This window comes from Terrapene carolina, unplaced genomic scaffold (genome assembly GCF_002925995.2).
Source record: "Terrapene carolina triunguis isolate 2854851 unplaced genomic scaffold, T_m_triunguis-2.0 Scaffold68, whole genome shotgun sequence".
Taxonomy (NCBI): domain Eukaryota; kingdom Metazoa; phylum Chordata; order Testudines; family Emydidae; genus Terrapene; species Terrapene triunguis.
Genome location: NW_020664419.1, coordinates 41,017,506 through 41,030,508, shown reverse-complemented (window position 1 = coordinate 41,030,508; position 13,003 = coordinate 41,017,506). Strand labels below are relative to the sequence as shown.

The 13,003-nt window shown below is 42.6% G+C and overlaps 1 protein-coding gene across 2 annotated transcripts in view; it reads left to right on the top strand.

Annotated features, from left to right (window-relative positions):
- Positions 1-3,630, top strand: part of ST7 (suppression of tumorigenicity 7) — a 245,792-nt gene extending 242,162 nt beyond the window's left edge. For both annotated transcript variants that reach the window (XM_026648736.1, XM_026648735.1), the window contains exon 15: positions 3,343-3,630. In XM_026648736.1, coding sequence (XP_026504521.1) covers positions 3,343-3,438 — 96 coding nt within the window. In that variant the 3' untranslated portion in view covers positions 3,439-3,630. The remainder of the gene's footprint in view (positions 1-3,342) is intronic.
- Positions 3,631-13,003: the final 9,373 nt, after the last annotated feature.

Genomic DNA, 13,003 nt, shown 5'->3' with positions numbered 1-13,003 from the left:
GAGCGCGTGGTCGCCGCTCCACTTCTCCCGCCTCCCAGGCTTGCGGCGCCAATCAGCTGTTTGGCGCCGCAAGCCTGGGAGGAGAATTAGAGCGGGGGCGGCGTGCTCAGGGAGGAGGCAGAGCAGAGGTGAGCTGGGGTGGGGAGCTGCCGCACAGCGGGGGGGGCACCTCAGGGCGGAGGAGGGGCGGGGGGCGGGTGCAGGGCTGCGGGGGGGGGGGGGGGGGGGCGGGAGGAGGGGGGGGGGGGGGCGCAAGGTGGAAGTTTCACCTAGGGCGCGAAACTTCCTTGTACCGGCCTGGAGAGGAGCTGGCATGTTTTACAGTGTTTGTGGCTGGAATTTGGGTTCTTTATTTCATCTGGGGAGAGGAACCGATCAGAAACACTGAACACACTGAGCAGACTTCCCTGAAGGTTAGTGGTTAGAGCTCCAAGATGCTGTAAGGGAGGCCTGAGTTTGGAAACTCACTCCTTGTGGCTCATGGGTTGAGATCACTGTAGTGGAGCAGGAGCTGGGTATTACAGAAGGAAGGCTCTGGGACCCTCACTCTTACTGATTAATTTGACTGCTGTGAGCTGGTAGAAGTCTCTTAGCAAGTGTCCCTCGTGGGACAACACAAATCCAGGAGTGAAATCCTGACCCCATTGAAGTCAATGGGAGTTTTGCCAGTGACTTCAGTATGATCCGGATTTCACCCCATATGTTTAAATATAATATTTTCTAGATCTCTCTCACTTGACACACTTTCTCCACTGGAGTAGTACCTCGGTGTACTTCTAGATACAGGTAAATTGCTAAGTTTCAGCTACAGGATACATCTAAAGTTACTTCAGAAACAAAAGTACTGTGAATACCAAAAAAGCAAAAAATTAAGTGCCTATAATGTCATTGATTTAAAAAATTAATCAAATGTAATTTACAGCAGTTACCGCATTTACTTTCCTCTAGTTATGTGGGATGCTTTTTTAAAAGCAAAGTTTGAAGTTTCCTGTAGTGAGATTTTTCATTTTCCAGGACGGGTAGGGAGGAGGGCAGATTCATTTGCTTCAAATAGTTGTTCACAAAAGAGGAAATACAGTCTGGACAGAATCACCCCACACAGTGCTAAGGCATTTTGGATATTTCCGGTGACCTCTCTGACAGAAGCTTTGATACCACATTTGGTCAGCACTGGTCTATATAACTCAGCTTGACCTTCACAGCCACACCTGCCTGGTACAGTCTCCTAGCTTCCTTGGAGTGAGACAAGGGCCATGTTTGTGACTCTGTCTTGTCACTAGTCACTGATATCATCCATAATGCACAAGTTGTTCCTGGGGTAATGTCTTTTCTAGGAGAATCTTTGAGAAGGTACAGCCTCAAATATGATGCAGACCAAGTACTTATGACATTTTATTAATACAGTTAAAATATATACAGCATATATGTTTTCAGTTAAAATAAACTCTTCACAAAACACTGTCTGATAAACATGAAACTGCTTGCAGCTGTTTTACTGCCTGATACCTTAAAGGGATTGTAATCTTTGGCTAAATGATATCAAACATATCAAGCATATTTCTGGGAGCAACGATATCTTCAAGGCAAAAATCACACAGTAGTGGAAACATAAAAAATAGAGATATGTCTCAACCAAAAGACTGGACCTGTACATTTTATATTCTGTACTGTAGCCTTTAATTGAGTTGAGTTTACTGTATGTAACCTGGGTTTCAGCAGCATCCTCCAATTCAGCAGCATTCAGACTGATCTGATTTTTTAAAAATCAAAACACGCAGAGTGGTATTTGAATTTGCCGTATACAAACATATATGTTTTGTTCTCATCAGGGGAGATGGGACTATGGCAGAATACAGCCAAGCAAAGCCCACGGATTGCAGTTCTCTCATGTCAGAGTTAGCGTGTACTGTGCTCATCACATATGGTACATTCTGAAACATGAAACTGCTTGCAAATATTTGGGTGAGGTAATACATCACCCACCATGTCTCTCTCTAAGATCATGGGACCAGCATGCTACAACAACACATCCTGCAGATATTTGCTAATTGATACCATAAAAGAACTATATTCTTTGGCAATGTTATGTCAACCAGCATATGTCTGGAAGCAACATTGTTCTTAATCTAGGGATGGCTGACTTTGCATATGTGTAATATCTGCACAGATACAATATACCATAATAGTCTATTCTATTCCAGGCACCTATAGGAGGCCCATAGCATCTGTACGTAATACAGATTGAAGTAAATATATAGCACAATTAATATATATGGGGTAACATTTTCAAGATATGGAATTCCTCAGTTCTGAGGTACTCAGCTTGAGACACTTCAGTGGGGCTTAATTCTCAGAAAATGTTTAGCACCCACCCTCTGAAAGTGAGACCCTTTTTATTTTCAAATGTCTCCCCCCCCCCCGGTGATAAAATGGTAACTATTCATCTGATCTGGGCATGTAAGCCTCTCATAGCAGTAATACACAGGCCAGGTCTACACTTCAGACCTGTATTGGTATAACTATGTTGCTCAAGAGTGTGAGAAATCCACGCCCTGAGTGACATGGTTATACCGACCTAACCCCACCGTGTAGACACTCTATGTCGATAGGAAAGCTTCTCCCATCAACAGAGCTGCAGCAGCTCAGCCTTTGCTGTTGGAACTAGGAGTGCTGCTGCACTCATTCGTTTGGAGTAGTAATAACAAACACCAAATACATGGTTTCCATCAGCAGCACCTCCACCAAAAAACCTGTTCCAGCCCCCCTGGGTGCAGCTGCACCAGTGCTGCTGCAGCACTGTACGTGAAGACAAGCTCACAGATACTTCTCTCAAACTATTACATTCTTTTTTCTAAAGGAAAGAGCAAGTCAAGATAAATTCTAGAAGAGAAAGCCAAGGGGGCCTGAATATGCTTAGATAATATTTAACCATTATGGGTCTGATTCTGAAGACAAAATTGTGTTCCCGTAGTTAGTTGAATGTACCTATTTGTGCCCATATACGAGAGACTCCTTTTTACTTCAGTGGGTTTTGGATCAAGCCTACAGTGGCTTGTATCTGGGCATGGATCTAAGATTCTAGATTTATGCCTTTATTGTGCATTAACTCGTTAGTAATATCTATGAAAAATGGAACACTTGCTTTATTTACTACAAACTGAGAAATGGACAATGTACATCTGAGAGCAAAATTGGGCCTAAAGACTTTAAAAACAAATGATTCAATTAGTGTCACCCAGAGGATTTTCTTGGAGGGTCTACAACACCTCAATTGCACAGCTTTCTGTAACAGTCTGTTGTCTCCATGATTTTGATCTACTTGTATATCTGATTTCTTTGCAGTTCCTCAGCACTCTCTTCGCCCCTTTAAATTTTGTGATGGAAAAAGTAGAAAGTATCCTTCCCTCCAGTCTGTGGCACCAGCTGACAAGGATCTGAGGGGAAACACCACACTGATTGACTGCCATGACATCTTCTGTGACAACTTTTTGTTGACCACAAGAAAGCATGATAAAAAAGGGAAACAGTTCTAAGACTTAAAAACTCTTCATGGATTGTCTGTTCTCATATAAAAACTGTTTTTGTTGTACAAAATACATTGCTGTTAGGTTTTATCATATTTTGCTTTCAGAAAAGAAAAAGATCTTAAAAATAAACTTTTGTGTATTGCAGCATTGCAGAGGGGTTTTTTTCTATTTCTTCGAACACCAGAAGGCACTTTATGTCCCTGAAAATCCATGATGCATCCATTTCAGCTCAAATACAGCTTGATTTTCTGTTCAAATAATGAAACAGTACTAGTTACTTTTTAAAAGCTATGCTATCACTATCTTCTCCTATAGAGTTTAATTAGGGTGAAACTCACCCATGTGCAGAAACCCCACACAATGCTTATGGACCACTTACTTCTTAAGCTCTCAATATTGAGCTTGAATGGTGCATTGGACTTCTGGACTAGTGCACAAGACTGGATTTCACCCTTAGTCCACATCTCTGAAAACTGGATCCCAATTTGGAGATTTCATTACTCCAGCTTTTCCAGCTTTAGTTTTCTGTCCATAGAATCAAGCACCTTCAAAATCTTTTTGCTGTATTAGCTGGCTGCAGGAGAGCACGCCGCAATTAGTGGTGGAAGATAGTGAGAAACTTGCATGTAATGGTTAGTCATTCTGTTGTGGAGCAACATGCTTTTGGGGAGCTTCGTACTGTGTTTTCACTGCATTTTTGGTACTTGAAAACACCGTGCAAGCAAAGTCCTATGACTTGTCTCTATACGGTATTAAACACCGATGTTCTATAAAGTAACTACCTGTCTATGCTGGGAAACATGAACATACGTACTAATATAGTCAATGTCAAGGGGTGGAGTTTTACATCAGTGCTTAGATCTTTCATATCTTATCCAGGGGCTTTGACAAATTTAGCCACATTCAAATTTTAACCCATTCACTCTGGTAACAATGGAATGAGCCATCTTCAACAGAGCACTCCTGCTAATACAGCAGACCAGTTATACATTCTAGGGCTTCTTCACCAAGAGCCTGACGCTGGGATGAACTATTACAAATGAAATATGCAACCCTACGCATGCATCGCTACCTTTCATGATCCGGAGACCTCAACTTTTCCTGTCTACACCTCTGCGTGATATTGAAAAGTAACAATATAGCAAAATGCAGCCGTTAATAGTTGGGAACATTTAGATTCCTGAAAATTCCCACTGCACATATTAGCTGTTAACTGAAGGTAACTGTGATTTGGCCTGAGGACAGGATTATTAAAGAATCTGCACTTCTGTGCTTTACTGTTTTAATACTCTCAAGTTAAAATTTTAGGAAAAACACTCACACACTTCCTGGGCCTCCTCAGTAATGGTAAAATCCTGTCCTTGCTGCATTGGGCCATGTGAATCAGGGGATAAGGAGGAGGGAGGGAGCAGAAGGGAAGAATGATGTTTGTAGCACTCAGAGGATCTTTGAACCATCCTGTTTGGGGAGCACTCCACACTGCAGCATACCTTCCTACTGCTCCAAAGAGGAGCAGTGCACTCCCTCACCCAAAACTAGAAAGAGCCGACATGCAGGGACCCATGGAACTGGCCATGCTTCCAAGATAGCTGAAGTTATGGAGCATTGCTTGGGGTGTTAGCTTAGCCTTCAGCCTAGTGCTCAGTGGACAATCCTAAATTGTTCCTGCATAGACATGCTCTGGGGGATTAAAGGCCCTTTGTATTCACTCCTCAGCCATGCCTGCAGCACACTAAGTCAAGACCCAACAGCATTTTCCCTTCAGATTATGTATATGATGCGAAACGCTGTATGAACTCTCAATTATACTGAACTCAATTATATTAAAAGCCCCCTCCCCCGTCAGTCTTTGGATAGGGTCATGGTTAAGCTCCTGAGTTTTATTTCTTTTCTTTTTTTTTAATGAAGCCACTCCAATTGCAGTATAATATTAAGCAGACAACTCCCCCTCTAATAAGTCACCTCAAAGGTAATCCAGCTATTACTGCTCGTTACACACCAGGGCAAGTCCAAGGAAAATGATGATGTCACAGTTACAGTTTCACTTTAAATACATACCACCATGAGTCAATCTTGAGCAGGAGCCTGCCCAGGTTTTCAAGAGCTCTGCATGGTCCCTGAACATTTTTTTTTTAACTGATGGGCTTACATCACCCCTTTGTGTGCATGTTTATTGAACCTATATGTAGTGAGAATTGTGAAGGATTCACACTACTTTTTGTTATATCATGGTCTATAAATTGTCCTTGGACCCTAGAATAATAAAAGTGATTTTTTTTCCCCCAAGCAGCTCAGCTGCCATCATCTTCTATTCTTCGCTTGAATTCCATGAGGCAGGGAAGCATAGAATATACTTTGAGAGTCGTTGTACAATGGGTAGGAAGCTGTTAGCTCCTAAAAGTCTTCCCCAAGATAAAGTGGCACATTGATGTATTGGAGATGCTGCTATATGTCAATTAAATTTACCTACATTCAAACATTCACTGAAAGGTTACAATTTTTTCAAAAAATATCAGCCAGCTGAATGACCCTGATTAACTCCAGAAAAGTTTTATTTACCAGGGAGGAAACCAATGCGTGAAGACAGAACACTCGCTGTAGTAGTTGGTATAAAGAAAAAGTGACAAATTGATGAAGCCAACAGCAGGAGTCATGAACGTAGTTAAATCTTATTTCTTTTTTTTTCCCACTTGACCGCAAACATGGTACTCAAGACAGGACAATAAAATTTACCAAAAGAAGCACCAGCACTATACTTAAAGCAAACTGTGCAGCTGTGGTCGGCCCATCTCAAAAAAGACATATAATGATATTGTAAAAGGTTCAAAAAAGGGCAACAAAAATGATTAGGTGTATGGAACGCCTTCCGTATGAGAAGAGATTAATAAGAATGGGACTTTTCAGTGTGGACAAGAGACAACTAGGGGGGATAGAGGTCTATACAATCATGACTGGTGTGGAGACAGTAAATAAGGAAGTGGTGTTTACTCCTCATAACACGAGAACTAGGGGTCACCAAATGAAATTAATAGGCAGCAGGTTTAAAACAAACAAAAGGAAGTATTTTTTTACACAACACATTGTCAGTCTGTGGAACTCTTTGCCAGAGGATGTTGTGAAGGCCAAGACTATAATAGGATTCAGAAAAGAACTAGAAAGTTCATGGAGGATAGGTCCATCAATGGCGATTAGCCAGGATGGGCAGGGATGGTGGCCCTAGCCTCTGTTTGCCAGAAGCTGGGAATGGGTGACAGGGGATGGCTCATATAATGATTACCTGTTCTGTTCATTCTCTCTGGGGCACCTGGCATTGGCCACTGTTGGAAGACAGGATACTGGGCTAGATGGACCTTTGGGCTGACCCAGTATGGCTATTCTTATGAGGTCACACCGTTGGGCTCTCTTGTTTTAATTTGTCACTGGCTTTCTTTAAAAAGCAGATTCTAGGCCACTATCTGAGGGCTGTCTGTCTTTTGTCACTGGGCTAGCTAAGTATGCGCTCTAGCAAAATAAATTGTATTACATAATATAAATATCCAGTTAATAGGTCCAGAATGAAATGGGCATTTCCTCCATATTAATTTACAATCTGCTTGTTACCAATGCATATTTCATTGTAATGTGACAATCCTTTAGACAATTAAAGACACAAAACTGTGCAACATGCGTGTAATATGGATGACTACCATGGTATCTGTGTGAATGCCACCATGGCATCCTTGCACTAAATACTCCCACACACTTAACAAAAGAATGAACAAATCTACCCAGCAAATAAAAATGAAGAAAACTAGAAGAATTGCAATAACCAATATATACATACAAATATGTTTCTGTGCACACCTGCACACAGTGACAGCTGAAGGAAGGACTTTTTTTTAAGACAGCACAGCTTGATGTACCTCTCAATGGAAGTAATTTGTAACTAAGATGGTGAGGTGTTATTACCTGAATTCTACCTTTTTGGGTTTTCTGGTGTGGGGGAGCAGCATTATGTCACAATCTTAATGCCCCTTTAATGTAAAGGACAGGGTTGGATTTGCATTATTTATTCTAGCCAGCTCAACAGTATCTCAGACTAAATTTAAATATAGCTGAACTTTCAAAGAAATGAAAAGCTGTAACTATGACAATATTTCAGGTCTCCAAATTATAATTACCATATATGCATATATAAGTACACACATGTACACAAAATGTTTGCAGTGTGCACAATACTACAGTGAAATGCACCATAAAACAGCAAATTCTAGTGTAAATTATTAGCAGTGCTAAGCCTTTTCAGGCAAATATTAGTCCTAAATTCTTCAACAGCATTTGAGTCTGCCCTTCAACTGAGAAATTTTAGGTTACCCAAAAAATGTCTTTATAGGGTTCTGTTGCTAGTATATTTTAACATTCACATCCCATACAACCAGTAATGAGCGCTGGACAGTATCCAAAAAATATTTTATTTTATTATACCGCTAGACATTGCTGATGCTACTCAAGGTGATAAAAGGAGTTTCTTTTGTGTAGGGCTGCGACTGTCATTTTAGCCTTTTCTGCCGCTGACATTTTTCTTGTGAAGTTAAGCTTACTCAGATCAAAAGCCGTACAGGTCCTTTGATTATGATGACAGAAGGCTTTTCTGACATCCTGGCTTAACACAGAGATGCTCATTCTGGAAATTCGGAAACTGGTTCTGATGTTAACGTCTCTGACTCATTTTTTATTGAATGAGATGCCTGTGGCTTAATATTTTTGTCTCCTCAAGATATTTAGGCGTGCTGCTTTCTCAGCCACAACATTAATAGGATTGAATTCTACTCTTAAACAAAAGCAGCTTTTTATTGTTTTAACTCACTATAAATTAAATGTAACATCATTTTTAAATGACAAATAAAGTGGGAGAAACTGCCTAACAATATCAGGATTGTCCAGTCTGACAGTCTCTGATTCTGGAGAATGTGTTGAGGGTCCCAGAAGTATAGCTTGAGTTCTGACAATTCTGCTTGAAGGGTTGAGTGTTTAGCCCTTTAATAAGGGCATCTTTGCTTGTAATTGGGTGGTGGGCATTTGAGTTACAAGGTGTTAATAAAAACAACAACAACCCACATCACCACACAGCTTTTTAAATAGCCTGCATAAAAAAATCACTGCCCATCTCCATTACAACTGATTATTAAGGGGGGGGGGGGGGGAATCACTTTTTTTGGCCTTGTGATTTTTCCCATGTAGAGACATAAAAATGAAAAAACATTGAGGCCTTCTTTATCCATCTACAGCATAAACAAAAAGCAGACAAACACATTTTTCCTTTGCTAACACATTGCCTTCCATTTGGAATATCGTTCCTTAGTAATAACACGGGGCCTGATTCTGCTCACATTGAAATTAATGACAAAGCTCCCATCAACTTCAATGCGAATAGGGTCAAGCCCACTATGAAATTAAGATTTCCAGGGATTTCATTTCTGTCCCATTCCACTGTGTGTGCTGATGGGGAAATGAGTTCAGTGCCCAGGGCCGGGGATGCCATTATGGTGTTGCAATGGGACAATGTCAGTAGGCGCTACACTTAGCATTGCAGAAGCCTAAGAAAATGAACCCACTGGGGGGAGGGCTACCAAGGCAATGGGAGGAGTTAGCCACACACCTCAACCAGGATGTTTAAAGTTTAACATTTTGACAGAAACTGACAAGGAAAGGAAATTTGTAGTGAAGGCAGAATTGCAGCCTGAGGCTTCCCTAGGGATGACCATATGTGCTGCAATTGGTGCTGTGGCAGGCAACTCTCAATTTTCTTCCAGCTTGTCACCTGCCAAGGGGACCAAACATAATGTAGAAGGACACAACCAAAATAGTGGAGGAGACAGCTTGAAGCACAGTTGGAGTCATTTCTTTACTAAAGCAGCAGTGAAAGGTAGGAAGATCTCACATAGTAACCCATTGTTAAGGAATAGGCATCTAAACTGGTGGTGTAAACCAGCCTCCAAAACTAATGATTGTGGTCACTGCCCATGCGACACGGTTGTTTTTCAGCTCTGATCTATAGCAGAACACAAGTCTATCATTTGAACTCCCCCCCCAGTGTCCCGATATTTCACCTGTGTGATCTGGTCACCCTAGATGTAATCCTGCCTCAGCAAGGGGGCTGGGCTGGATGACCACTGAGGGCCAGTCCAGCCCTACATTTCTATGGTTCCATAGCTACTGATTAACAGAACACAGCAGAACATTTTAAAGCCAGAACAAAGTATTTATCCAAGTGACACTGCAGGAGGACTTTAGACAGGAAGTGTGTAGTTAACCCCCATCTGTCTTGATTTTATAATCTGTATAAAGGGTTAAGTGGATTTGCTGAAAATCACCCAGGAAGTCTGTATCAGACTGATCACCTGACCTAAACCCAGAACTGTTGTTTCGCTATAAATGCTGAAAGTTCCACTGAACATGCTCTTGCCCAAACCGCCTTATAGACACTTCCCCTCCTTAAAGGGCAGCATATCAGGGCTTTCTGAAAGATGCAGCACTCAGAGCCTGGGTGACCAGAAATGTCTGACATCATCCTTACTACACCAGCATGACTGGTGTTACTTTTAATGGGAGCTATTTTAAAGAGCTCTGAAAACCTGCTTAGATCTCTCTCTCTCTCTCTCTCTGTGGGGTGTGTGTGTGTGCAGGGGGCTGATACTACAGGTGACGCTACTAGCACGTTTACTGATTTTTTTCATTTGACAGCCAGAAGTGCTAAAAGCGATGAACCAGTGAATAGCAGCATCTGACATGGATCATTTACAACGAATATGGAATCAGCATCATCTCGGCATGACAGCCAAGTTCAGGATCTATTCGAGCTGTATCCTTTCCCTACTGCCATACGATTGTGAAAATGGACACTGCGCCGCTCGGACTGGGCAAAGCTGGAGGCTGTCCACACAAACTGCCAACATTGTATATTGGGCATAAAGTGGAACCACTTCATTTATAACTGAGAGGTTTATGGTCACTCCGGTTTACAGACTACTGGGCCAAAAGTCCACAGATGGTATATTACGCTTTTCGGACATGTCACTGGAATGCCGCAAGATGTGCCAGCGAACGCCGTTCTCCGGGTGACTTGTAACAGCCAGGATAAAATTCCATCAACTGAGGGCTGGAGGCGGCTCAGAGACAGACCCCCCTATTACATGGGTGCAGCAAATCTGTTCTGCTGTTGGACTCTTGGCCCCATCAAGCCCTTGCGTCCGCACAGGAATGGACCAAATGGCGAACAATCGCTCTGTCCGACTGTCTAAGCATTGAAGAAGACGTGCATGACCTGAGTGACAGAAATGAGCTATTGAAATGGCTGCTGCCACTTGCAGGGAAGGAGCAGGAACACCATGGATGCAGCGCAGCGTACAACCATTTACCTGCCATGTAAAATAACTCTGTCCCTTTTTAAAGGCCGCTCTTCTCCGCCCCCTCCCCCCCGCAGTTAAGAGACACTGATGCCCTTTGTTGAGGCTTCTCATGAAACAAAGCCATGCCCCTATAATTCTAGTGGGAGGGGGAGGTTGTGTTTGTTTTTTAGACAATAGTTCCAAAATATTTGCATGTCCAGAAGGGTCTCAGATAGCTGTTGGCTAGCAGCGCCTGCTAATCCATGCTTCAGAAGAATAGGTATTTTTCCTAGAGCATAGGCTGCGTATTTTAAATAACTAAATCAAACCCTCATGACATTTTGCACAATCTGACATATTTTCTAGCAGATTTTTCAGAAATTAAAATGTCTGTCTTGGGACAGCTGGTTCTCCTTCATGAATAAACATGAAGCTAAATCTGTTCCATACCCTCGAGGATGATTTCATTTCCCTCGCTTGAATTCTGTTCACGATGGCCTACCTCAAATGGCTGAATCCAGAGTCCAGCTCTTCCCCGTCCCTCTGCTTTAAGGTGTCAAGGCAACAAACCAAGGAGCCTAAACGGCAAATGAAATGCGTATGCTGCTTATTTATTTATTTATTTATTTAATGTTTGTGGTACAATGTGGCTGCTGTGCAGCATTTGCACTTCTGGGGCTCTGCTTCAGGCTGACTGATCTTGAAGGTCATAATGGAGACAACTGATGTCACCCAAATCTCTCATCTGTCTGAACTCGCGATTGCTTTTTTAATTAAACAGCTGTCAGTGAAGTGCCTCGCTCAGCAAAGGTTGTGTCACCAGTACCCTTCCCCCACCGAAAAGGGCAAATGCTTTGAAGAGCTCTTTCCTGGAGGAAGACGCAGAAACATGCTAATGCCAGAAGAAACTCAGTGTGAGCTGTTTTTCATGTAAATACCCTGAAAATGCAGTCAAACAGTTGGCTGACTCAGCAGCCACACATCCCCCATGTAGCAAAATCCAATCTTTCACCCCCTGGGGAAATGTCTTATTGCAACTAGCAGAGTGAGACTGTTGTTTTGCTCATCATTCAGCTATGTAGTAATATACTAGCTGATGTGATCATACAGGGTCGTAAAGTCTATTGGAGGGAGCTATTGTGGCTAGACTCGCCATTCCTTCTTTCTTGTCCTGAACACAAGTAAAGAAAGGGGGCAGGAGGATAGGGAGGGGTGGTCTGGGCTTCAGCTTCTCCATCTTTGAAAAGATACAGTAATACTCACCTACCTCATAGGAAAGCTGTAAGGCTTCATTAAATTAATGTTTTAAAGCACTATGGCCTGGAGCCACAAAGATACTTGGGCACCTAACACCCAGGTTTAAACACTTAAATTCCATTTTTAAGGCACTATTGCAATCCACAAAACTTCTGCTTGGCTTCTGCCGAACCCTCTAGGTGCCTAAACTCACTCAGCACCTATGTTTTCAGGGTAAAAGTTCCTCGGGCACTTAGAGGGAGGTAGCAGTGCACATGCCCAGAGGCAAAAACCTATGTGTCCAGACACCCCACATATCCCGCCTAAGCTCTAGAGTGATGCATACTAGGGGAGGAGAGGTACTCCTCCATCTACCTCACATGCAGGGCCTGACCTGGCAGGCGTGCTCAGAAGCTGCCTAACTCCACACAAAACACCGAGAGGGGAAAGGAGACCCTCCCTTAGCCTAGAGTTAGGGTATTCACCCAGGATGTGGGAGACTACAGTTCAAGTTCACACTCTGCATGATGAGAAGGGATTTGTAGAGGGATCTTCCAGCTCTCAGATGAATATCCTAGTCACTGGACTATAGAGTGAGTCTCCCTCTTTCTCTGGCTTAATTAAATTGGAACAACGTCAATAGGTGAGATTAAGGAAGATCCACTCTGCCCCTTCCCCTCCTATCACAATAGCCCAGTGGTTAGAACACCCACCTGAGAGGTGGCAGATCCCTGTTCACAGCCCTTTTCCACATCAGGTAGAAGGGGGACTTGACCTGGGGTTTCCCACATCCCATATGAATGCCCTAACCACTAACTAAAAGTTATAAGGAAGCTCCTCCTTCTCTGCCACATGGAGTTAGGCAGCCTAAGA